The 27,725-nt window shown below is 42.1% G+C and overlaps 1 protein-coding gene across 14 annotated transcripts; it reads right to left on the bottom strand.

The window, feature by feature from the left end:
* Window positions 1-11: 11 nt before the first annotated feature.
* Window positions 12-26,992, bottom strand: map7d3 (MAP7 domain containing 3). 14 transcript variants are annotated; one of them, XM_069171734.1, is made up of 20 exons: window positions 26,865-26,992; window positions 18,774-18,875; window positions 18,356-18,436; window positions 17,605-17,768; window positions 17,278-17,389; window positions 16,611-16,694; window positions 14,979-15,086; window positions 14,410-14,505; window positions 13,904-14,002; window positions 11,983-12,108; window positions 9,871-10,010; window positions 7,599-7,729; window positions 7,249-7,469; window positions 5,850-5,979; window positions 5,140-5,425; window positions 4,867-4,920; window positions 4,712-4,781; window positions 4,360-4,528; window positions 3,020-3,312; window positions 12-2,934 (listed from the first exon to the last, which is right to left on the bottom strand). In XM_069171734.1, the coding sequence occupies exons 1-20, from the start codon at window positions 26,908-26,910 to the stop codon at window positions 2,927-2,929; spliced, it is 2,520 nt and encodes an 839-aa protein (XP_069027835.1). In that variant the 5' UTR covers window positions 26,911-26,992; the 3' UTR covers window positions 12-2,926. The 14 variants fall into 14 exon arrangements, with proteins under 14 accessions (XP_069027835.1, XP_069027822.1, XP_069027836.1 ...); XM_069171721.1 differs by having other exon boundaries at window positions 9,871-9,986; window positions 26,865-26,967; XM_069171735.1 differs by lacking the exon at window positions 26,865-26,992 and adding an exon at window positions 20,144-20,162.
* Window positions 26,993-27,725: the final 733 nt, after the last annotated feature.

Below are 27,725 nucleotides of genomic sequence, written 5' to 3' on the forward strand. Positions count from 1 at the left end.
CGGCGAAGGAATATTTTTGCAAGACTTTATTGTTTTAACAGTCATCTCAGTACACTTTAGATATATTTACAGTACAAATTATATTTGTGGTCAGGGCGTTGTTAGTAAATCTTCAGAGAAATATTCATATTCACAAAGTTGCCCTGGTTGGGTAGACTGATTGTCGAGGCCGAGGTAAGGGCAAGCTTTCGTAGTTGACTGTGATACAATAAAAATACTAAATCTCATCCTAAGGCACCGTTCTATACTATCATTATAGACGTCTTTGAGGACTAAAGAGCCGTCAGCTCAAGCTCTCAAAGATGCAGCAGGACCTGGAATAGATACAATATCTGTTCAAGCAGCAACTACAACAGCCCCGAAAACAGAGGCTACTCATGAGGATGAGGAGCGGGAAAGATTTGGAGGGGGAGTTTGAGGGTCACGAATGAGACCCCTAAAACAGCTGGCTGAGAACAAGTCGCAGAACCACAGATAAATTACTTTCTTCTTCCAGAAATGTCACACAGCTCTCCTACCAGTCTGCACAGTAAAGCAACTCCTCAGTAACCCTTCTTTAAAACACAGAAAGTCATTTGCGACAGTGCAAAGAGTCTGGTGTTTCCTAGGTGAATAATGTATGAAAGCTAAAAGCCAGCCGATCCGAGAGACTTGGTAAATAATGCAGGACGGTTTGTGGAGTCTGTTACATTCTTTGAGCTTCTTAATCAAAGCTGAGATCCAAAAGCCCGGAGTCTTTATGTACAGAGAGATTTTAGTGAGCCAGCAGAGAACAAGGCAAAAATCAAGGTCCCCAAACCTTGTGCTTGAACTATTCAAGCAAAGGGAATTTCAAGATCTCATTACAGTTAATGCAAAATCAAGAACAGACAGAAGACAATATGGAAACAAAAGTCTGACCCATGTCATATTTTGTTTGGTGGATGTGCCCTCCTCAGATTACAGTAGAACGGTTGAAACCTGAGCTGATATGCCTACCAAGACTTTTCAACAACAACCTCACATCCTTTGACATAATATAAAACATGTTTTGATGATATTAAAAGCACCCTGAGGCACAGCCGTGACTCGCATCACGGGTCAGACATGTTGCTACGGACTGAAACGGCTTTTCTCGCCATCCAAATGTCAACTTCTTTGAGAGGCAGTATTTAGAATTAGGGCCGAAAGCTCAGTCAACACGCACAGTTACAGCCTCCGCATCTTGGGGAAACGTATGACGGGAGCCCCACACGGCCTCTCGTTTTACAGAGCTCTTGTTGAAGAGGGCTTTATGTAAATTCGGGGTTTCCAGACCGCCCAATCCAAACCTGCCTCCCCTGTAACAGGGCACCAGTCAAATTGAAACCTAACACACAGACAGAGACTTCAACTATCCACATCCTGAGCCGCTCCATTCAAAACATGGCTTCCTTTGCCTAATACTGATTATATACACAATACAATAACACTTAAATATATGTAGAAATGTATTTTCATATATAAACAAACAGCCAGATTTTATACTATCAAAAATAATTGAAATGCTTTTTGTCAGACGTAGCAGCTAGTGTGACGAGAACTTTAGAAGGTTAGCGGGAGAGGCGAAGCCACACTGACAGAAGAACGGTCGACAAAGAGGGCACCGATGTTTCAGCGAAGCTCGAGTTCAAACCAGATTTCTAGTTTCAGCAGAGGTGAAATCCAGACATCAAACGTTCAAGTTCAGTTCAGTAACGAGACCCAAGAACTTCAGAAGCAGCCATGGCCGAAACCAACGGGTTGCGTTAGCATGTTACAGCTGTGGTTATTCAAACAGTCGTGTGGTGCAGATACAGCCGAGTCAGCATTTACACGAGACCAGAACCGAATCCATTTCAGACTCTCATGTGAATTACAATGATGTTAGTAAACATAAATTCTATATACATATGTAAAAAGAAAAAAACAACAACAACAACCACACACCTAAATAGACCATGAGCCCCAGATGAACACGCTGCTGAAACTGAATTCACCACAGTTTTGTCACGAATCTCAACACTCATCACCTTCGAATGAAACCGCTGCGCTCCTGAATCCCTCTAGTGGTCAAACAAGGAAACACAACACAAAAAATTAGGGCCACCGTCATGAAAATTGGGGCTGAAGGGGTCAAAGCTCTTGTCGAGTTAAGAGCAGCATAAATACAGAATCAGCACATGATGGGAGATTGCCAGACTATGCGTGTATGAGCACTTAAAAATCAGAAGTTGGGGGTGTGGGGAAAATGGTAAGGCCATATTGCTGGATGCTGCCAAAAGCAGCCGGTCAAGTAAATTTTGATGAATCACATGTAACACCTCAGATGCAATCCCCACCCAAACCCCGAGAACAGAATGTGTTAACGTTTCTTCCATTAATTCACAATATAATTCACACAGCTTAATGTGCATGTGTCCTGGAATATTCTCGTATGAGAAAGAAAAAAAAAAAAGAAAAAAAAAAAAAAGAGACTAAACATATGATAACAATAATTACAATAACAAAGAAGCCAAAATTAATAAATTACAACAATGCACCCCTGACAAAGACAAAACTCTTAAAAAACATCATCAAAATTGGACACGACATTGAGAAGAAAAAAAAATCTAAACACAAGAGGAAGAGGAAAGACACCTGGAGCAAGCATGCTGAAGGAATAGAAGGATTTTCCCTGAAGCACAACATTTTTTTTATATATATAAATTTTATATATTTGTTTCCTCATCATGTAGGGTGCAAATGTAGCACTTAGGGTGGTCTTTCCGCTTCACCTTGTGCCCCTCCCTCTGGAGGAAGAGGAGGAGACAGAGGAAGAAGGTGTTTGGAAACGATTTTTCTTTTTCTTTTTTTTTTTAAGGAGCTCAGCTGGACAGGAACTTTGGGAGTGCAACAGTAAAGAGGCTTCTGAGCGACGGCCGCAGCATCAAATCTCTACAGAGACACAAGAGAAAAGACTTATAGTTTACCGCGGAGGTAAATATTGACAGGACGTGAAGAAGAGTAAGTGATTCCTCACCTGACATGGCTTCTATGGGTTGATTAGAGGAATGCAGGGTGTTGATGGGGGTTCCATTGTCCTCGAAGGCTACCCTGGTCCCATCTGAGCTCCCGTCACAGTTGATCAAGACCTGGTTACAGTCCTCCGCCTCAATGAGGGGTCGAGTCTTGGCGTGGACGTTGAGGTCAATGAGCTCCTCAAAGCTCCACTGGTTGGACTTACCGTTGAGACCCGGGCCCAAACCCACCTTGGTGGAGTCCTCCTCATTCAGGAACTCGGAGCCCTCAACAAGGCGGCCCTTAGGGACTGGACTGGAGAGGAGGAGGAAGAGGAGGAGGTGGAGGAGAGTTGATGGGAGGAGGTGAGAAAAGTGATTCAGTTAATCTCATTTCTAAATGAATGCAATTTCAAACAAACAAGTGTCACATGAAGGTCAAACCCACGATGCGTTAGATCCCTTTCAAGCCCAATCATTATTTCAAACTGAAAAAGAAAATCCTTGCGGATCTTCCAGACATGTATTAAGACGTATAAAAATACACTGCCAGGAACAATAATGTCTGTCTGATGTGGTTTTCCCACAAAAAAAAAAAAAAAAAATGTTCAATGATCTGAGGAAACTGCTTAAAATGACATTGACTTCATCTCATTAAAAATGAAAAATAAATCCTGAATCTATGAACATGAAAATATATTTAGCTTCAGAAGTTCACCTGCTGGATTCAGGATGTCTCATACTTCTCTGTAAAAGTCTATTTTCAGTTTTTGTGCACTAGAGGCTTAAAGTTTCCATATCACATCTGTATGAACTGAATATTGGAGCAGGATTGGACTTCAAATTGGATTTGTGACATCACAAATCATGCTCGTAGGCCCGTCCTTTAAAACCAGATTTTCAGTGAGCACAGATAAATGTGAAAACAGCCTCGTCGATTGAATCTCAGAACGTACATCATTCTGCACAGTGAAGCTCAAACATTCAAGTGTTCGGTGGAGGGGGACTTTCAAAAAACAGGTCACGAAAATGTATTTTTTTTGAAAAGTGCTTGACCGCTGGGCGTTAGTTGTTGGTTAGTATTTTACACAAACTGGTGCTTTTCAGGAGAGTTGACCTGCGGTTGCTGGCGGGTGAGATTTTGACACGCAAACCGGTAGCAGAGGGTGTTTTGACGTGGATCGAAAGAAAATCTCTGATCTCCCAGTAATTAACTCGGGTGTCACGTTCTTCGTTCAGACTTGCACATTTCACCCTACCACTCTCCATCCCGGAGGAAACTACTCTCAGCGGTTTAACGATGCTGTGGGTTCAGCTCCGAGCAGCCTCTGTGTGGGTTTTATTCTCTTCTCTGCAGTCGTACCTTCCTGCCTCAGTCTCATCCGTGTTCGTGCCGTTGTTATTCTCCTTGTCGTCCGTCTCCGATTTCCCGTTGACGCTGCCCAGAGGATCCTCTCGCCGTGCTGCAGGCTCGTCGACGGACAAAGCACACTCTTCTTTGTCGGCCTCCATGGCGAAGTCATCTGTGTCGGCTACGGCGTCAAAGGAAAGAGAATTCGACGACACGGGTCACAGGTTACGACGGAGCACAGTCACACAGGCAAGCCATTTCTCTGAGAAAACACCAAATTAGAAAATGCCGCTACGCAAATCTCAATGCACGTCGATATCTGAAAGTAAACTTGCTGTCGGGGCGAGAACGGGGGAACGCTTACATTTGGCTTCACAATTTATCTGGTCCTCTTCCTCATCGTCATTGTCCTGTGTGCATTTGTCGTCGTCTCTCTACACAGGAGACGTGATCGAGATGTTAACCGACAGTCCTTGAAAATAATTTGTACACGCGTGTGCTGAATGAATGCAAGTTCACCTTTAAGTCACTTTGGTCCCCTTTTCTGGTTCTCTTCATTATTTCTTCAATTCTCTGAAATGGAAAGAGAAGAGAACCTTTTTCATTACCGATTTTTTTTTTTTTTTTTTTTCCCATCGATCTCACACTACACATCTATTTACGATAACTGTGAATTCAAGATGAGCAGGATTCTGGTTAACGATAAAACACAAGTGACTTGTAGAAAACGACTAATAGATAAAGAAAGACCCAAATAAAGGGAATGTTCTCTCCCTCATCCGTCCACCATACCTTCTTCCTCTCCATACGTTCTTGCTGGTTCTGCTGCATGATGCGTTCTCTCTCCTGGCGGACTCTCTCTGCCTCCTCCAGGGCCTTCACCTCGGCCTCCTCCCGTTCCTTCTGGAGCTCGGCCTGTTTTAGTGCTTCTTCCTCTGCCAGTCTCAACTTCTCCTCCTCTGCCAGGCGAGATTCTTCTTCTTCTTTAATTTTTCTCACCTCCGCAAGTATCTTCTCTTCTTCTTCTCGTTTCAGTCGAGCCTCCTCCTCTAAACGTTCCTCTTCTTCTTTTCTCAGCCTGGGATAGATCAAGAAAGAGCAGCTCTTGCTTTAAATACGGACACATACAAGTCATGGCTCCTCGTTAACAGTTTGAATACTTCAAGGCTACAAGTCTTATTCGCTGAAAAATGCTTATTGTACTTTTAATGCTCATAAAATATAACCAATTGTGTACTATTGGGTCCAAACTAGTGATCTTTCTTCTTTTTCACACACGTGCAAGTATATACGATACGACTACTTTTTCGACAGTGCTTGTGGTTTGATTGTACTTCATAACTAGTAAGTTTGCAGTAATTTCAACGCCGTCGTCAATGATACTTTTCTGTTATATCTGATGCATTTGCTGTCAGAAAAAAAGGACAAAATAATAAAAAGATTGGTTTTTTTTTTTGGTAGACAGGACTAAGAAATTCACCCAACAGTTACAACAAACTCACTTATCCTCTTCCTCCTTCTGTATCCTAAGCTGCTCCTCTTTCTCCTTCTGCTCTCGCATCAGTCTGCGGTTTTCTGCCAGGATCTTTGCCGCCTCAGCAGCAGAGTTAGTGCCTGGCGCGGCCTTCGAGTCTGGAAAGACGAGCACGGAAGATTCTTTAGCACTTTCTGCCACCGTGTCACCCATTTCGCAATGTAGTGCCGACCTGAGGGCACAGCATGCGGCCCTTCGTGGGACGCTCGATGAGCGATGATTTGTGGAGGAGGCAAGCCGTGACAGAGAAAGACGGAAGCAGAATAAGAGAACGGTCCGATGCGGAGTTATGCAACTTTCACACGATCATCTCTGTGGTCTCGGAGAGAAGTCAAATTTCTCCTCAGGAATTCACATACCGTGGAGCATACAGGGTGGGATAATAAGATAATACATACCAAAAGATGCAATAAATTTGTCTATTGTCAGAGATTTAGACATTACACTTATTCATTTAATATTTATACCTGTATGAAGCTATGATGCGCAATATTGCAAATCTCTGAGCTGGACTGTTGAATACATTGTGTTTTATAATAAACATACACTGACACTCCTCAACATAAATATGCCAACCTAAACATACCCACACTGTCCCATGAACAACACTTTTGCTTTTACACCTTCTTAATGCACAGCAGACAGCAGTCTATTCTTGGTCCCACGTAGTGTCAAACCAATATTAAAGCCACTTTATCTTGCAGAGCACGGTTCTGTCCAGCAGAGGGCAGAAGCAGGACATCTCTAACAGGATGTGACTCCAGCTGGGACTTAATAGGTCTCCTGGTCCACTGAGATTTATCCCAACTCGAGCTGCTGCCATGTTACTTTGCAGCTTACACACAAACGCAATTCTGTTTTAAAAGGTCTTTCTATGAAAACAGATAATAATAATCTTTAAATTGTACTGACTTCTCCTTCCAGCAAGTTCACATGAACAAGTATGTGAAAAAAAAAATGCTAATCTTATATATGAGGTTTATAATGTTAAAAAGGTTTTCACCAGATGAAACAGTTTGGTTTACAAAAGGGTGTTTTTTTTAACTTTTTTTTATGAAATTACCAATTTATCAATGTACATTGCTATTTTATTTCCTTATTTTATTCCTGTTTGCACACACTTAATGGCATATAAATCATGGTGCCTGAACAATGACAACATGGAGGAAATCAGCAAGAAGCCTTTGTGCACTGACAACCTGAAATTGACTGCATGCCTGAATGAACCAGTGCAAACATCCTGGTTACCGAAATGACAATCAGTTTTGGCAAATATTATTACCGACTGTCAGCTGACTGTGTGTTATGGAACAATATATCATGCATTTATGCTTTGGGCTGCTTTCTTATCACGGTTAACTACTCGCCATCTTTCTCTTTGGACTTGCTGCCATCAGAGGACTGTGGAGCCACAGCTTGGACAGGACATAGATCCTTGGACTTGGAGTCCCTCTTTCGCAGGGTTGGGGGCCCCGTCGGAGTGAGAGATGCTTTCTGGATGGGCGGGGGCTTGGTTGATGCAGGCTGGGGAGATGGGGGACGTTGTTTCATTCCACCTGGTGAGGGTGGGCGCATCTTAGGACTTTGCCTGCAAAGGGGAAAGATGCTTTGTGTTCATTTTTGATATATAATAAAATCAAAAAAGAAAGGCTGCAACCATCCTCTCCAATGACTTAAATGGAAACATGAAATAAGTGAAGCTGTGTAGGAGTCTTACTTAGCTGCTCCTGGGGATGGGGTCCTCTTTGGAGCTGGATCGGGGGCTGGGGATGGTGAGCGGTTGCGTCCCAGGGAGGTGGATGGGGAGGGAGGACGTTGCCTCCCAGGCGATGTTAACTGCTTGTCTTTCTGTAGTTTCACACAAAAAGGACAGAATTGGGGAGGGAATTCATTGAACTGGGATTGTCTCAAGAACACAAAACTAAATGTACAGACCTACTGAGGACATAAATTGTAAGCACTAAAGCCAAACAGTGATTTTTGTCTTCTCAGTTTGTTTCATTTTTAGAGGCCACAATGAGATACAATTATTCGGTATTTGAGAAGAAAAAGACAAAAGGTAAAGAAAAAGAAAAAAGATATCAATTACTGTGTATTTCTCCAAATCCTGAGACCCCTAAAAAGGACTGGTGCCCCATATTGGAAAGGACTCATGCATGCAACTAAAATATCCCTATATTTGGACAGAATCAGAAGTCCGAGTGCTGAAAGAACGGTGCTAAAACACATGATTCCAGAACTCTGCCTCAGATTTTACTGGCACATGACACTGATACAAGACTCAGGTTTCAATTAATCTATTTTGAATGCCCGTGGGCTATTTTCAGCACAGTAAACATGATGACAGAGGGTGGAGCGAGGTCACCAATGTGACTCTGACCGACACTTCTGTAGCGTATTGAACGCCATTTGTTCTGAATGCTGAGTAAGCAAAAAAGATCCATGTAATAAGCTGTTATTATAAGAAACTGTTTTAGCTCTGGTCACACAGCTTGATTATCATCCTCTTTATCAGAGCAGGAAAAAAAATGATTGGAACAATAAACAGGCAGCTGTGCAGTTTCATAACGGGGTAGGAATTAATTCCCTATTCAGGTCAATTTACCACAGCAGCAAGAAAAGGAAACAGACAGTCTCCCTGTATAAAGGAGATAACTGATACCAAAAACACACAAGCAGACATTTTGTTTCACATTACGACCATCAATTTCTAACAATACCCTTTCTTAGGCAATAAATAGGTTAAAAGGTTTCATGCTCGAGACCTAAACAGTTATTTTTTTTGCACCAACTAATGATTCAAATTATTTGTTTAAAACCATTTCATTGCCTTGAGGTGTCATAGCCAGGCAGCCTGACTCAGCTGACAGAATCTACAATACCCCACCCAAGTGTCACGCAACATCTGAGTGACGTGCACGAGGCTCTGAAATCAACTATGTCCACACCAGTATGTGTATGTGGAGGAGCGAAGAGAATGAGATGGTGAAAAAAGTCAAAGGCTTTTGATATTATGCCCCAGGGACTGGGTGGGGTCTGCTTTGCATGGCCTGATCTGTCCATAATCGTGCCACTGTGGATCCCTTTGTCTCATGCTATGACAATGAAGCCCTTCACAACCACAGAGGGAGAGGAGGAGAGGCAGGTTAAGAGACAGAGAGAGACAGGCACTACTGGCCACCAAGTGAGAACACAGTGCGATATGACTTATGAGTAGCAGTAGGATCAAATTCTGCCCGAGCATGATAGAGCTCAAAACACGAGTGACCAGCAAAGGTCAAAGAACAGCTGGAGGAAAGATATTTCCCTGTGGTTACATCAGGTATTTTGACAGGCAAATGTAGCCGGGTATGTGCATATAAATCAGTCTCGGGTGCTTGTTTCTCTGAGAAATGTCATTTCAATGTAGCTAAGCAGTCACTTGTTGTCTATATTTAAACACCAGTGTGCTGTCAACTCCATCCTGGTTTCCAGGAAAATTCTGTAAAAGGAATCCCTCTCTTCCAGTGCGACTAAAAGATAACGCATATGTCAATTCTGAAAAATGTTTTCAAAATCTTTCAATTTTTCTCAAGTGAAATTCTATGATTCTCCCACAGAAATAAAACCACACCGTCACTGCTAACAAATTCTACCTCGTGCTGATTTTGTCTTTCAAAAACCTTTTCGATAATATTGTTAACCCATTTCCACAAGCAGTTAGGCCTATTGCTTCTTCTCACGGTCCTACACGTGTACTAACTTGAATGTGTCTCTTATCACTCCGTAGTTTGGATATGATACGATGACAGGTGCCATCTAACGCCATGAATCCAGGTTACTCCATCAGTAAATGCAAATTGACTGACAGACACGGGGATGTAAACTAATCCGACGTTATCTTTCGGACCACAGCTGTATTTAAATGAATTAATACAATTGGAAGTCCGTCAGCAAACATACATTTCTTTCAGGCCTGTTGTGTTAGTATCGTAAAGAGGTATCCTCACCAGTGAAGGGTCAAGGGCTCCGTCGGCCGACACAGATGTGGTCATGCCGCTCTTCTGTCGGTCAATGCTGCGGCTGCGCACGGGTCCACGCGGTGGGTGCAGGGGGCTGCCAGAGGCTGAGCGAGGACACAGGTGACACTCTGGTAAAGGACACAGTCATCGCAGGACCAGGGGGGAGCACAACCAATGGGAGGCGTGATAAGCGACCAAGTTGGGCAGCAAAGCAGCAAAGAGCAAAAGGGGGAGAATAATGAAGAGAATGAGGGAGAAAGGCAGAGGGAAAGATGGGAGAGAGAGGGAGGGCAGATGATGGTTGAAAGAAAAAATGTTTTGTGTGGGGACAAGAGCACAAAAAAAAAAAAGGGGGAAAAAAAAAGCGATTTGTTAGATGTAGCATTTTATGCAGGCAATAGATTGATTTTTGAAGCTTTGGCTGGGCATTACTGGAGTCATGATGGGCAGAGAGCAAGAACCTTGCAACCCCCCCCCCCCCCCCCAAAAAAAAATAAAAATAAAATAAAATTAAAAAAAAACCATACCCAGCAGGTGCTGAAGATTCTGGACACAACATAAACAAAGCTGAACACCAAGCACTACAGCACAGTGCACACTACATAAAACCTACCACCAACATAGTACAACAAACACGGCACAGATTTATTAGTACACTAAACAGACAATTATTGTTGATATTGTCACTTGTTGTGTTCTGCTGTAGTAACTAAACCACGAGAGCAATATGCAGTGTTTTGAGTTCTTCCTGCCATCACGTTCCAGATCGGACAGAAACGTAACATTTATTCTGGTTTCTGGTCGTCGCTGAATTTAAATTGAATGTTAACAATAATCTAAAATGCAAATTCTGAGCTGCAGAATAACTAATTTAATGGCAACGGCTGAAAAGCACCGTCCTGAGCAGTGAGTTTAAGTGTAGCCTGTAGTTCGTTAGGAGAAGGGAATAGTGTTGTCCATTGGCTTGCTGTGTCAGATTGAGGGATTAGCCATCATAATCCCGCGACCTCAAGAACTCTCCCTGCCACAGCCAGGCCACAAATGTGTTCTGTAATTCATGCTGAGAGCATACTGAGCAGCAGCGGTGACTATGAAATTTACTCTGTCGTGAGCTACCGCTGCTGCCGGGGATGAGTCATGTTTCTACCGGGGCTATACTTAGCAGAGGATCTATAGCTGCTAATGGGTTTGTAATGGCCGATCAATAAACGACACAACCTAAAACCACTCGGGATGCGGCTGCAGCTTTGAAGGGAGCCAGTGCTTTACAGAATGATTCTTTCTGTCTGTAAAAACACACCGTCGACAAGACAAACGCACTTTTCATCTGTATTTGTGGGTGATTCATTACAGGATATAACCAGTGTCCTATGTACTGCAGATCATTCCCGTCAAAGTACTACTCATTAAGAAACGGTGTATATACACCTTTTTAGAGCATATTTGACTACATAACGGCGGCACAAAATTTAATGAGTGTTTCTTTGCGGGCCTAAGGAGTCCTCCGCACTCTGGTCTCGCTACAAGACATGGAATAGCACAACGGTCTCATATGACGTAACAAGAACCAATAGGTAAGCAGCTTAGAGTAAATCTCCCAGAATGGACCCTGAGGCTCCTCAGATGCAGATAAATGCTTCTGGCCAAATCTGCCCTGCACGGCTCAGCTCAGCACACAACAGGCAATTGTGTCAGATTTGAGAGTGCATGTGAGTTGAACCTGTGCGTTTGTAAATATTTACTGAGTAACTATGCTCTCTCACAGGAGTGTACTTTGCTGCAAAATAATTACTGTACATGCATAAGAAACAGCTGATCGCTACAATTGTGGCTTTTGAACACAAGGAGCTGCAGACAGACTTCTGTACCATCACCAACAGGGCACCATTCACTTTGAAAGGGTTGCTCCAAAAGCATGATGGTCTGCAGGGCACCGGGGGGGGGGGGGGGATTGGGGGGGGGGGGCAACTCATCTCGTGAGGTAATGCTGGGAGTGACTGGGCTGACTTTTTACTGATAAAATGATAGTTCAATCTGGAGGACCAGCATCTGTGTCTAGCCATCCTTGTTCTCTATCAGGATCTCCTAAGCGGAGGTTACCTGGAGCATCTGTTCCTTCAGCGGACAGGGCGGCGGCACTCTTGCTCCTAGCTAGTGAGGCCTGGGTGGGGGTGAGCAGGCGACTAAGGACCTCTCCATCCACAGTACTGGCCGGTGGCCTGCGAGCTACACGGCCGAAAAATCACCGAAAAACAGCAGAAGAGAACAAAAAAGGCCGAGAAGAAAAGAATGGGGAATGAAGGCAAAAGAAAGAAAGGTCACCATGTGATTTAACAGGAGAGAATCAACATAAGGATCCAAAGGTTGAGTGTCCATAATGTTACATGGGTTCCTCATCAACTGTCTTCATCCTTTTCACATCCAGTGATATTCAATGAAACAAGGATAGTGAATAAAAGACAGCGATTAAAGGACACCATGTAAAAGTAGAGACAGATTAAAGACTGATTGTCTGATAACTGAAGATCAGTTAAAACAGAAGTCAAATTAGACAATGAGGTCAAATCAATGGTTCCTTGAGGTAGAGGAAGGTGTGCTGATGGGAAAAACAAACCATTAATGAATTTCAAAGACAGCAGTGGAGTATTATTGGGGAGGAAGTTGAGAAGTGAAACCGATCAAAGACTAAGTGATCTGGTGAAGTTACTGTGACTGTGCAAAAGTTCTTTGGCTTCTGCCGTGCGATGTTTTTTTTATGGTTGAGATAAAGAAGGAGCCACATTTAAATCATCCAGATAAGGAGACTGACTGAAGCTCTTTTAGTTCAGCCGTTTAGGCTGTTGTTGCTACCTAAGCTACAAAGCAGGAATCATACCAGAAGAGGTTTTTTTTAATGTGTTGACGGGTTGATTTTCCCACATGTCCCTGAACGCTAGCTTTTCAAAAGGAGATTGAAGATTCTCACTTCCTTTCGGAGCCCCTTACTGAGATGACATCTGTTGTCGACAGACTTGATTTTTTTTTTTTTTTTTTTTTAACTGTTGAGTGCCAGACCACGGCAGCGTACCTTTCTGCTCCGCATCCAGGTGAGAATCACGGTTATTAGTCAGTGATGATGTTATAAGTCATGAAGAAAATGATGTGCAGGAGACAAAACCTTTTTAAATGCTAATTCGTTATGAATGATGGTTACTGTGTTGGATTATAGCTCGGGTTAAACACACAGAACACAACACGAGCACGGGACATGAACATTTCCACAACTTCATCAGCACAAACAGGACGATATGGCTAAAAGACAAACAAAAGCATTAGTGGTTATTAGCAACACACAGACTGCAGTGAGTTGCTGTGGTCATTTCAGTGCTCTGGGGCTGCTCCGGTGGGATGGCACTGACATACACCATACTGAAGCACGAGCCACTTAAATCCAGCTGTGACGTCATCTCAGAGGGAGAAAACAATCAACACATTGTGACAACAAAACAATACACTGTGTTAGTGCAGACAGGCCACACAACAAAACCACTGCTGTGTTGACACTTGAAAAGAAAACAATGAAAACGGATTTAAACACAATCAGTCAGCTGGTGAGAAACATGGCACATGACAGGATCTGCTAGCCAGCAGAGAAGTTAAAGGATTCGTAGAACGAGCACAGTGTTCCCAGTAAATCACAGTAAAGAGAAAATGTGCATCTGCCAAGGGGGGTAATTAAGCAGTCAGTCGGGAGGCTTCCAGGTGGAGGGGAATGTGGATGAAAGATGGTGTATGTAGCAAGAAGAGCTGCACGTTGAAAAGCCCTCCAGCTCCTTGAAACTGAACTGAGATTAAAAAAAAAAATTAAAAAAAAAAAAAAAAGGAGAATTTTATCCCGAAAAGCTCTTTGTGGCAGAAAGTGTTGTTAAGGACCTAAAAACAAGTGGATTTAGAATGAGGAAGCGTTTAACATCAGAGCCGCATGCTTGTTATTCAAAGAGCAAGACCTGAGTGATGCATACTGATTGTTCATGCTAGCCACCTTGATCATCCGTTGTCCCCTTATCAGGCTTGGCAGGGGTCTGTGCTCTGCCCACACTTACACGTGTGAGAGACGAACTCCTCTTCTTCAAGGAACGGCCTACGGACATGAGAGTGGGGTTATAGCCGAGCCGGCACTGGAGGGAGTCAACAAGGAAACCCGAAAAGAAGTTTACAAGTCATGTGCACTTCATTTGGCTTTATGTGAGTCACCGGGTTAGCGCTGACAGCAGCTGATGCCCCAGTTTAAGAGGGGATGCCAAATTACGCAGACAAGAGTTTGAACTATCACGCTACCTGATTACCCCTAAATCAGCTTCCTATTTGAATATTAATCTTCGCAGCTGTCAGTGTCCAAACCCAATAACAAACAGCAAGCCACTGTGATATGCGGTTGTCATAGCAGTGACAGACCTGAATATATAATGTAGAGGTTTGACAAATCGTGTAATGTGCATCATCTGTTATGAGAGCATGATGTGGGATGGAGAGGGGATATTTTTGCACCTGTCTGTTCCACCTTTTTGCCGTCTTCCTTACTGGCCTGAGCAGCATTGCCATTGCTAGGCAACCGGTTACAAGATGAACTCCTTGGCTTAACACCTGGGAGACAATGATGAAACACCCAATGGTGAATTCACATAACACTATCTTATACATGGTTCAAAAGTCTTTCAGACTATTTAAGAAAATGTTCATGTTATATTCAAGATTGCATAACTATAAGAAAGTTGAGAAGTAAAGAAGAATCATGTATGTCAAAGAGGGAAAATGGCACAGGCAGTCCAAACAAGCTGTGGAGGGATATTAAACACCCGACTGGGTTGATTATTTTGTCTGCAGAAGTAAACCCCGGGTATGAACGAGAACACGGGTCAGAGTTCACTTTAGGCTTAGCGTTCCAGATCGTCTACAGTGAGTCACCTGGAAAAACTCGTACACAAAATTATTTACATGGCTGAGAAAGAGACTGTTTGGAATACATGATGTTGGTTAAGATGCAGCACTGGAATGCAGGGAGGGTAGGAGGGAAGTAAGGGAGACAGGGAGGGAGGGAGGGAAGAGAGGAGACTTACGTTTCTCAGGTGATTTGATGAGGGTGGCAGAGGAGGAGGATAAGCGTTTGCTGATGGCAGCCTCAGATGGCTGTTTCAGGTTCAGACTGGATGTGGAGCGCTTGTCCACTAAGAGGGAGGAGGAAAGACAGACAAGGGAGGAGGGGTTTACACGGGAGGTTAGCTGACAGGGGAGGGAATTTGGGTGCACACAGGGGAGTACAAGGTTCTGCTAGATTGTGATACCTCTAACAGGCAAAGGGTAATAAGTTCTTTATTAAGTGCTCCATCATATACCTAAAGTCCACAGAAACTCTACTGTTTAAAGTGATATAATTTCCCCCATTAACCCAATTATCGTCTTCTTATGCAATGCACAGTTAGCGAAATGGAATGAATTAAATGTGTTTACATGACATGAGTGCATACTATGACTGTAAATACCACAACATAGTCATTGTGTTTTCAGAGCCAGGCGTTGAGGCTACTAAACAACAGATGCTTAAGTTCAGACCGTCGACATTATATCGCCCGTGCCAGATATAATATTAGTCCTTAGTTGATTACCATTTAAATACTGAATACCATGCTTAGGTCCCATGTGACCAGGAAGTGCACGACAGTAGAGCTGGGCAATATGTAACACAATTAACTGACATTGGTAACGATTAAAACGACACTTTTTTTGTTTTGTTTTTGTGTGTGTGCATAAAATCACTCTTTACAGTGGGCGTTCTTTAATTATTTGCACTGCTCTACAATATTCAGAACATCATGAATTTGGACTTCTTGTAAAAATGTATTTCACAGTGAGTAGTCTTGTTTCACATCTCTTGTTATTAAGGAAGACCAAAATTAAAATAACTTAACAGCATTTGGATTTCTTAAAAAAGGTCTTCTCAAACTAAATAGTTCCAGGATATGGAGTAGTGTTGGCTAACACTATGTAATGGACTTACTGTTATCTTTTTCTCGGGACACGTCCTCAGGTTGTAGTTAAGATGTTGAAACAAATTGGGTGTGTTTCATCTCTTTTTTTCAGTATTTGGATATAAATTAGTTTTCTTTTGTATTGTTTACTGAAGCCAAAGTATGCCCTAATGACTGACATGGTTTATTTTCTCTGTACCCGTGACTGCTTCCGTTTCTCCAGCATTGGGCTGATTTTCACCCCATCCTCGTGGTCTGTCCTAGTTCATGCACTCTTTGTGCGAGCATGAGCATTAACAAATATTACGAGCACACTCTAACTGACAGCTGCTGGTTGTTTCTTCTTGTTGTTGTTTCAAAGTGAGCTTTGATTCCTTGTCGAAGCCAGTCGAGGCAGCTCCAGAGCATTAAAGGCACACTGACTGCCCGTATAATAGAATTAATGTGTCGATTATTTTTGCCCAGCCCTACTCAACAGTGTGAGTGAGTGAAAAGTCGAAAGCTATACTTCCAGCTAATAACCACACCTAAAGCACTTTCAGAACAAATGCCCCATACAAAAAAATGTTAGTGAAAAACGGCCAGTTAGAGAGCAGGTGGAGGATGGTGGGATGAGGAGTGTTGGCGGAAGGGATAGTAGGAAACCAAGCTATCTGAGTGCCAGTGTCAGTCCATGCTTTGCTGTGCTGCTATAATGCTGAGTAAATGATCAACAAACGAAACCTTGTTGACTCCTTGGTGGCTTTTCTGGCGAGGCAGAAGTGATAACTATAGTTACTGGGGATGAGACGCTGCCATCAGAATCTCCTGTGGGAAAAGACAGCTCTCAGGGAGGAGCGATAAAACACATGAAGACAACGCACATCCTTCATACAAGGAAAGGGATGGAGTGAAACATGGCAGCCTCTGCTTAACACCCACCTCCTAAAGCAATAAATACACTGGCTAGATAGATGATGTGGTGGTCATACATTTGTCATTATTTCTGATCAACACATATAAAAATACTCATCCCTACATAGCAATGTTTGACTGAGTGTCGTGCATATTAATATCAGTTTGAGATCGCTTTTACAAGATGACAGGGTAGTTTTGTAATTTAGCGAACCTAATTAATGACCAACACCTCAAATCATCAGTTTCATCAGCATCTGGCAAAAAAAACTATTTTGATTTGCTTTCAAGCACATTGCTGCTGGATATTACCCTAACTGTGGTGCAACATGATCAAACTTTGAACCCTACCAGTTGCATGTCTTGTTGAGAAGCACTGCAGTGCTCTTGGTGTATCCTAACAGGCTCTGTATTGTGCCATGGCAAGTTGACGGTGTATTTAAATTGAACAGTGAACGCAGAAAGGAGAGGATGATGGTGGTGAAATGGGCTCTACCTGTTCGTCCATCTGAGTCTGTGGAAAGTCCTCCCCAAGACCATCTTTTCTGCCTCTGCTCCACTCGCTGACTACGCTCCAATGTCCGCCTCATCACTGCCTCATAGTGCTCCTGCCGCATAACAAGGGCAGAGGAGGAGTCAGATGCAAGTCAATTACCACAGAGTAACATTTGGCCCTAAAATAGAAACAGAGGTGGCCACATCTGCAGTGTCACAACTGTACTACAGTCTAAATTTAATTTGTTTAGTCACAAGAATCAACTGAGCAACAGTGAGTGCTGCTCAAATGCTCTAACAGCTCTGCCTCTGCTCGTGTTGCAGCTACCTTTTCCTCTTCCTGTTTCTGCTTCCTCTTCTCCTCCACAGCCAATCGTTTCTGCTCCTCCTTCTTTCGCTGTTCCTCAACCTTTTTCTGACGCTCCTCCAGCTGACGCTCCACTTGCATCTTGGACTTGCGTTCCCGCTCCATGATCTGAGACTCTCGCAAAACTGACCACACGTACAATAAGTGCATGCATGGACAGTGAGTGCATGCAGGACAAAAGTGACTAATTAGTATGTTGTCGTTTTCTGTGAGGAAAAAAAACCTTTATAAAAGAGCCACCAAGGCAGAGTAAGGACTTGCTTTTGCAAAACTAAAAACGATGTTAATTATTGATTAATCTAACAATCATTTCCCATGATTATTCAATCAATAGTTTTTGAAGAGAATGTAAAAAAAAAAAACCTACAAAAAGGCCCTTTATAATTTACCACAACCCAAGGTGATGTCTTTAAATGTTCAATGTCAGTCCGGAAATCAAAATATTATTAAATTACTATTATATATGACAAAGAAAAGTGTAAAATCCTAAAAATAATAATAATAATAATTAAAAAAAAAATGCTGGAACCAACTAGCTTAAAAATGAAAAAAAAAAAAAAATAAAAAAAAAATCAGCTATTCAGTTATCAAAAGATGTGCAGAATTATTTTCTCACAATAGACTAATTGAATAATCGACTAATTCATTGCAGGTCTATTTTTTTGACGGGGCAAAAAGCATTTCACCACAGATTCTGGGCCCACGCTCTTACCCTGTTGTCTCTCTGCCTCCTCTCGCCTCTCTTTTGCCACTCGCAGTCGGTCGTCTATTCTAAGTGTGGCACCGTCAATGACTGCAAACATACACGCGTATATGTGGTTAAATGGTTAAACATGTGCAGCAATACATACACAAAGAACATGCGGGCGGATTACAATGCAGCACAGTGCTATGGAGGCTTTGTATCAGGCAGGCAGATGTGCGCATGTGACTGTCATTAATGAGCTTTGTGAACTGTTGCAGTAATAAGATGATGACTAAGGTTAACCTGCAGTAAGCCACACTGAGAGGACGGTGGAAGTGGATTGAGTTACACCTAATGGTTTAGATTATGGAGGAGAATAACGCGGTGGCAGGGCACCGTCGGTGAGAACCAAGCTGTATCTATGTCAAGGTGTGGTGTCATTTACCTGGCTTACACCCCTGAGGTTTAGGTGGTGTGTTAGTTGTAGGTCCTGGACTGTTTCCTGACAAGCTGCGCCGCTCCTCGGCTTGTGCCTGTGCAGATGCAGCTGTAAGTAAGAGATCACACAGACACCCACAGTTTACACACAAAGAACTACAGTCACACTGTTTCACGTCTGACAAATTAAGTATATCAAACAATAACATTAAAAAACGTTTTTTTGTTTTTTTTTAAAAAGAGCACTATTTCGTGTAGTCCAAACCAATGAAGTTTAAATCAGCTGTTTTTCTCTGAGTTGTTTGCTTTCTGTAGGAATGTCAGTCCTAGAGACATCCAACTGATTTGAAGCTACATAACAATCCAGCTATTCAGCCTTCAGACATAACGCTCTGCTCATGGACAAGCCTGTAGCCAGCCGTACACTGCTTTCTGTGACGAGCTGGGAGGAATGGGCTGCTGTGAGAAACATATCTAGAATCAAGCCCTTGTGAGTGCCCTGGTATACAGCCAATAAGCCCCGGGGATGCACACCATTTTAGACCTAACTATCCTCAAACACAAATTAGACTACCAGAGAGTCATTAGCACATCCTTCAGCCAAAACTACTCACGTGAGAATCAGGACTAAAGGATACAAGGTCAGGAAGGAAGGAAATAGTGAGGATATGATCGAGCTTTAAGAGTCCTGACATCAGTCCTCAGTTTCCGCCCTTCTTTTGCTGTGTGATCAGCATTACAGAACAGCTGACAAAAGGCGAAATGACCATCAGTCATCAGGAATAACACTTCGAAATTCTGCACGTCTCCCACTCTTTCCATTGCTGACACAGAATCCTATTGGGTTGATGCTATAATCCTTAAACAATAATAATTTCCGTTTCACAAAAAAAAAAACCATCTGTACACAGGGCAGTGCTACTGTAGTTGCACTGCTACTTGCAGTGTCTGCAAAATGATTGTTTCAAGTATGGGTGAAAACACCAGCAACATGTCGCTCCTCTTTGACATTCTATGCATGAATGCAAATGCTTAGAAACCGAGCAGCACGTCTATTACCAAAGGTAATTATCCTATTATATTCGTTTTGCAAATTATATTCTTTTAAGAAGAGCGGCAAGACGAGTTTTTTTTTTTTTTTTTTTTTTTTTTTCAATTGAAATGTTATTAAACAGGCGTTCTATACCGTGTTCAGACTCGGAGATTATAAAACAGCCGTGCTGATCTGATAACCTGGAGCCCTACTTTTTTGCCCACATAGAAAATGGATCAGGAATCAATTAGGGAAGTGATTAAGAATTGGACAGATGAGCAGCATCCATAATAACATTAGAATCACAAAAATCCTTGTCACTTTGCCTCCCTATCAGTCGCGCACCATTTGGGCAACCAATAGTGTAAGTTCGATCACTCCGAGCCAGACGCTCTGTGGGGAAGCCCGGACAAATACAAAGACTGCATTTGCTTGTCAACACTAAAAGCCCGAGGACCTGTCTGATGTGGTGTCACGAAGGAGTCGGACCAATGTTGAACAACAGCATGTGAAGCACAATGATACCACCTTTCCCTCATCATGCGGAAGGCAAACAAGATTAGAAATGCTCCATTTCCACAGACTTAGTTTGGCACGGCTGCAGCATTGTTTGCCAAGTTATGGTCATATGCGAGCAGGGGACAGCAACGCTGACTCGTTTCTACTTGGACGCAAGAGTAAATCGGGACAATTTCTGTTTACGCTCAACGAGAGCTGGTTACTGCAAAAGACTTCAATATTTTTTGGGAAACATAAGCCGAGCTAAACACGTACCACCAACCGGACCTTTATTTTTTTAAGGTCTTAATAATACGAAAATAGTATAATGAGGCTTCTTAAGCTCCTTTATAACAAGAACTCTCCAGTACTCCTGTTTAGTAACATCAAACATTTTCACTAGTAAATCAGTGGAAGACTTTTTTTTCCTTCTTATTATTATAAAAGCATTTGGCATATAGACAGTTGTCTTCTACAGGAATGGTTATACAAAGGCAACCATGATCTGTGTCTGTGGTGGGCACAGATCACGGTTGCTCAGTGTGGCGTCCACGTCCTGTCTGTATAGAATCCACTCAACACTCTCCTACTTTACTCTTTGGAAAGCAGAGAGGACAACAGGACCTTCTCAAATGAAGTGATGCTGGCAAATTGAGCGGTAAGCTTTGTTTACTCAGCTGAACCAAAGGAAAATGTAGAAATAATAAACTCAATCAGGTAACTATAAAGTAACTAGGACAGATTTTGAGAAAACAATCCTCCTGAAGTAGCTTTGACAAACCAGATATCAGCGTGACGAGGACCTGGACAGAGCAAAGAGACCTGACAGGTTAAGCACCCATGCACCGATTATCTGTATTATACGGTAGCATCAATGCTCTCCAGTCAAAGAAGCTTATAAAGGGTCAAAGTCTGCAGCTAATTCTCAATGGAAGTGTACAGGTCACGTCCCTGTTGCTCTCAGACTCCCTCCTTCAATCCCACTGGTGAGTAGACCAACAGTCAATAAATGGCAAAGCATTTTACTGCACTTTAAACAGTTTTGTTGATACACGAGCAGAACTAATTACTATTAAATACACGCCGTTGAATCATGAATATTTCCTCATTCACCTATTCTGTGCCATTACATTGCATATGTTTGGGAATCATACAAAGCCTCAAGGAACACACTGACCTCAAATTACACTGACTGTAATTAGCACAGAGTCAACTTAGCATATGGATTTTGGGTCATGCTGAAAATGCTATTAACCCAATAACAACACATTCTCCTTTGTTCAAGAGAAAAGACAGGAAAAACAGATGGGGCACACTGTAGAAAAGGGTAGCTGTTGCTAAGTGATACGCAGAGCAGCCTGGAATACATGAAGTGCTTTTCAGCCGTGATTAGGCCTGTAACAAGGAAGATATGGACTCAGAGATGAGATGATTCATGGCTAAATAAAGAGAACAGATCGGTAAGGCTTTGAAGGTTTACTCATCCGATTAAGTGTTCATTTACAAGAGACAATTACTTTACATTTGGGATGTAAAATATGTCATATTTGTAACAGCAGTATAACCTTGTGAATGAAATGATGCTAATATTGCAAATTGTAATAGATTCAGGATCAAATCAATAAATGGGCTGCACAAGCGGCATCGACCTGGATAAAATGATGTAAGCAATTTAGCTGAGAAGCCAAATATTGAGTTTCAGTGGTATGGCAGTCAAAACTTTGTAGACTTTAAACTTCAAGCTAAGCAATGTCAACAAACTGCATTCTCTACCTTTTAGAGGGAAGTAAAAGCAGACAGGAAAGCAAAGGGTGTGAGTAGGTAGCAGCTGTTACGCTAAACAATGCCGACTACTAAAGCATATCGTCGCCAGCTGCAATATCCAGATTTATAGGTCTTGTGGTGACAAACGTTGATTTTTGAGAACATTGAATTTCTGGGTGGTGATTTTGTAGTGTTGAGAAAGAAGCAAATTTTATGCAAAACAAGGCCGAGTCAGAAACAGCATGCTGGAAATAAAATGCACAGACTCTCTACCGACACACACGTTCAAATGTTGATTTAAGTGCACTAATGAGTCGGCTGGAGAGACATCGCTTTCCCAACAGACCTCAAGAGAGCCAGGTGTGCTCTTAGAAATTAAAAGAGCCAATCAGAGGAGCCGTCTCCCATCGCTATGGAGATTTGCACAAATTAACATACATCATTGCTGCTGCGTTGACAGACTGAGCTGAGTCTTGAAGACATTAGATGGACAAAACCCGCTGGCTGCTGATTATACACCGGACTGATCAATGGCATCATCTGAGCAACATAATCAAGTGTTTACGTGAATGTAGCTGATTGTGTTGGGCAAAAATATTGAGTTCCAATCTGCAACAGATAACATGCCATTTACACTGTCGCCATGAGGTCATCAACAGAGTCACTATGTAGTTTAATGTGATGCATTTTAGCCTGTGATTAATTAGCTATTGTGATATTGATTTCAGCCAATATCAAGCAGTCTTATGTTGTAGGAGATGCCCCCAAAAAAAAATACAAATTGAAAAAAAACATTCTGAGTGGAGCATGTATTGGTATTGATTAGATGTAGTTCACCCTTCTGGGCTGCTGGGTTATTATGGCAGCAGTAAAGACCACCAGGGGGCTGGTGATGGACCCGCTCTGCCGGCCAGACAAAACACTGAACAGGAAACAGACCAGTCTGCATTACATCATAACGGACCCGGTCACATACTAAACCTCCAAATAACAAGCAAGAACATCAGACGTATGTTTGACAGCCTGTCGTATAGACAGCGTTTGGACACAGCATGAGAAAAAAGAAACAGTTAGATCAATGGGTCAGTTCTCTTTACTATCCCTCCGAATTGCACTCTTTATTGTGCCCTGCAGCGTGGCGCAGCTAAATGGCTTGTTGCACAGGAAGTGTCTGCACTGCTAAATATACGTGTTGAGTACTGGAAGTATACAGAGACTTTTAACTCCAAATAAACACTACCAGAGTAGGATACACCGTCAGAACAACTTATATGACCAATTAGTTCCTTTTCTTGTATTATTTTATCCAGAATCAGTGAAATTATCTTCTGTAATATTTGGTTAAAATTAACTCGTCGACATGTTATCGCTGCTGTTGTACGCTCAAAAACATGCGCGCGCGCGCACACACACACACACACACGCACAAACACTAAATCTTCTGTGGGATTATCGGGACCTGTCCATGCAAAGGTAAGCCTTGGCTATTTGCAGTACTAGCAGGGTAATGATAACACATCCCGGGGAATCTCCTCCTCCAGTTGGACCAATTTCTCTGTTGAGCCTCAACAGGATGTAACCATTTCCAAATCCACTATCATTCATGATTATCTGTCCAGCCCTTGCATGACTCTTTTCTCCATTGTTTTATGCTACCAATTTAGTGGCTAAAACAGTGTAAAGTGTTTAACTATCTCTGAAAACAGCCGACACTACCACTCTATACAAAATTTGAAGGTTTCAAAAAGCAATATTATGAATACTCTGGAATTACTGGTTTGCATGCCAAGACGTAGACCGTGATCAGGCCTCCTACTCCATTGCCTGTGTGATTAATTAGTTTATAGGCCTCATTGAACCAAAGCAAGTTAGAGACAATATTCTGGAATCAAACATCCTGTTAGGGCTGCACAATTAATCGTATTAAAAGTGCGCTCTATGGTGATCTCATTTCTAAATAACAACGATTCGAACAAATCTTTACTAGGCATTTCAGCTGCATCGAAACAAGCGCTCCTACTTTCTTCATCAACAAATGACAACGCTGCGTTAAACCATGTGATGCACAGTGCCAGAAACTGGCAGTATGGAAATCAAACCCAGTGAGAGTGACACTGGCAAAAAAAAAAAAAAAACATACAAACAAATGTGTAAGGAACAGGATAAGGGAACTAAAGCTGTCTGTTCTAATGTTCAGTATCAGCTTCATGAAGCTGGTGTATTTAAATGAAAAACAAATGTGTTTCCTATCTGTTGTCCAAAGTTGATGTGCCGGTTGTTTATCAGGCACCATCATATTTTCTGTTACATCTTCTTCAGTATGAGTAAATGAGGGCAATAAATATTTAGACAAAAAAAAAATAATAATTGTGAGAGAAATGGGATCTCAATTCCAAGCTAGAAAATTGTGATTTCGTTTTATCCATATAACCATGCAGCCTCCACATCCTGCTCCTACAATTTGTGACAAACACTTTTTTCTTGTTACATCTCTTGCACCCCTCATTCGCACATCTGATTGGTGTATGTAGGCGAAGTACCATCTCAAATAGAACCATGCCTCAGACAGAAATCGACCATCAAGATGTGGACAATTTTGAACTGTTTCTAAATGGTAATTTATCCTTAAACTATCCCAAATCTCCAGACAAATCTGACAGGGGAAGTGTGTATGAGCATGCTGATTTGTTAAATGTGAGTGTAAGATGATGTAAAATGGAAGAAAAACAAAAACAATTCAGAAAAGAAACTGTGAATAATTATCTACATACCAAATGATGCCTTACAAACAAAACTATTCTTATGATGGTTTGACGTTAGCTACAGTCTATACAAATGTTTTGCTATTCAAATCTTTGGTGCGTGCGTGTACACATGTGCACACAGACCGTAATACACACTTTCAGTGAAATTAAAATGTAAAATCAAAACAGCGATGGGACATTTTTGCGAGAAGAAGTGGACAGATCCAAGAAACTAAACAGTGAAATTGAGGCTAGTTCATTTCCTCTTTTGGTCAAATCCCAGCAGTTGAGAAATATTTCTCATGCTTTTAATTCTGCAGCAGCATTTGCTGAGCCAGGATCCGGATAACCTTGCAGTGTGACTTGCAGTTGCGTGATCTCCCGTCATAATAGCAGGGTACGTTCTCTCCTTCCTCACATTCTTGTGGAAATTACCACGGACGTGAGCTAGATTCCTAACATTACTTTATTATTGTCAGTCCTCTGCTGCGACTGAAGGTCGAGCAAACCTTTGCTTCGGGACATCACTTCACTCCTCACAGAGCCAGGATTTCAACACATAACTCTGAACCCGGTGGATATTTTCATAAAACCACAGAACTGGGTGGACGTAAATTCCAGATTGAAAATCCTGAATGGAAAAGTTAAGTGAAACGGGAAGATCAGCACTAAATATGGCCCAGTTGTTGCCAGAAGTAAAACATACCTACACCCAATCTGGGTATGCAGAAAACTCCCTCTCACCCTAAAAAAAAAAAAAAAACAAGACGAAAAACAGCCCAAATGCCGCAACAGCCGTGCATTGATGCCCGCGGATGCAAACACAGTAAACATTCATGTCTGGGTCCGGATGGGGCCACGGACAGAGACTTTGCTGCTTCAGTTGGCCTACATAGTACTATTTCCAGAAAGGAAAAAAAAACAAAAAACAAGAGAAAACTGCGAGTCAAACAAAAACCATGTTATCACTGCATCTAGACGTTTCAAGAAAAGCAACCATCGAGTCTCATTCTCCCAACAGAGCTCTGTTCATCCAAGCTTCATGTGAAATTCAGGTCAGACATTGTTATAGTCCCTGGAGAATGAAGGAGGAGGAGGGGGGTTAATACCATATGTCAACAAATAAGCATAACTGTCGGGTGGGATAAAGGAGAAGGGGAACATGACTTTTCGTATAAGATTAAGAAAGGAGTTTCAAGCGAGCAACCAAAACTGCTGAGGCGCAGTGACGAAACAAGTTGTGTTGGTTTTTCTCCTCTTGGGGCATCAGGCTCAAGACTGTCTGTCTGTCAACTTCAACACAAAAAAACAAAAACAAAAAAGACACGGCATGAGCAGAAAAGCTTCCCTGAACTCTTCCTGTGACAAGGAGACGCGGCACACGATCACTTTTGACCAGAAACCCTCCCCACGTCAGAGAGAAAGAGAAAGAGAGCAAACGGTGTTTGAACTGTCGGGGTTTGGTTTGGTGGCCATTTAGAAAGCAGCCATTTAGCTTCGTCTGCTTTAGCATATCACAACAAGCACTTCGTTACACAACGTGATTTAAAAAAAAGAAAAAAAGAAAAAAAGAAATGTAGTAAAGCTGAAGCAACGTGCTCCGCCTGAAGTCGCGATATGTCACCCGGCTCCCGGAGCTGCAAAATACAACACCTATCGGCTAGCGCTAACTGCTAACACTTTGAACTTTTCAGCGACTTAAAATAAAAGCTCGTTGTTGTTGTTTGTTTTTTTTTGGAGGCCTTTCTCTAAGAAATGAACAGACGCGGCTGTCGGAAAGCAATTCAATCCGACGTTAAGAACTTTGGCAGATTATTATTTTTATTTTTTTTCCGCGTCCATTGTCAAGCAGATAAACCGGGACAAGCGAGCTAAACGTTTACTAGCCCGACTGAAAGGATTCACCGCGTTACAAAAAAAAAAAAAAAACCAAAAAAAGGGCGTTTAAATAAACCGGTTAGCGGCGGCAGTTGACCGCAAACACGATCAAGTGACTAACAACGCTGTCAGACGCAACTTGAGGTCCGAAAACACACACGAGTACCGATATTTATCTCACCCATTTGGGCTCGCAAGCCTTTGAGAGTCGTAGTGCCCTCCGCCATTTCTCTGAAGTTTTCCCTTCTCTGTTTTTTTTTTTTTTTTTTTTTTTCTTGTGTTTTTTTTTTGTTTTTTCTAAAGCTGGGGCGCGTAACACATCTCAGCCGGTTGGTCGGACTCAGACACCACGGGGACGTGGACGCCGAAGAGAGGCCTTGAAAGGTCGACGATGTCTCACTCTGACCCGTTTCCGGGGAACGAACTAAAACAGCTGCGGTGGTGGTTAGTAGTGGAGCTGGTGGTGTTCAACATCCTGCTGCGTGAATGAAACGACGTGCGTTTGTTTTTAAGAAGTATTACTTTCGGTACAATTTGAAATACTTGCACTTTACTTGAATATTTACATTTTATGTTACTTTATACTTTCACTCCACTACATTTCTGAGGGAATTATTGCCGGCTGTACGTTCTACTCAACGGCATTTAGCTTTATTTGATTTGATTTGATTAATTTGCTTTCTCTTTATTGTCAGAATATTTTTTTTTTCCCAAATTTGTCATGCACCGAAAGCCTTATAACTGTTTCACGTAAACAACAAACACATAACATTTAACCCGACAACCAAAACAAATACTGTAACTTATATTACATCATGCATTACAAATACAAATAAGTGGCTGCAGTGCACCAATTTCTTTACTCAGTAATTAGTTACGAGTTACTTTTCAGTTAAAGATTTGACCCAGTGGATAATACAACACACTATTAAAATACAACACATTGTTATCTCATGAAAAATATAAGATTAGATGGGGAAAAAAACTATAAGTAAATTTGTGAATCAGAAATGTTTTGACTTCTCTCCCCTTAATCATCTCA

The sequence above is a fragment of the Embiotoca jacksoni genome, unplaced genomic scaffold, assembly GCF_022577435.1.
Source record: "Embiotoca jacksoni isolate LCO1_2020_lvr unplaced genomic scaffold, fEmbJac1.0.p SCAF_5, whole genome shotgun sequence".
Lineage (NCBI taxonomy): Eukaryota > Metazoa > Chordata > Actinopteri > Embiotocidae > Embiotoca > Embiotoca jacksoni.

Coding starts and splice junctions, on each gene's coding strand:
- map7d3 (XM_069171734.1), bottom strand. CDS start 26,910: ATGGCGGAGGGCACTACGACTCTCAAAGGCTTGCGAGCCCAAATGG. Junction 4,921..5,139: donor AACGTATGGAGAGGAAGAAG/GTATGGTGGACG, acceptor TTTCCATTTCAG/AGAATTGAAGAAATAATGAA. Junction 4,529..4,711: donor GATAAATTGTGAAGCCAAAT/GTAAGCGTTCCC, acceptor TTGACGCCGTAG/CCGACACAGATGACTTCGCC.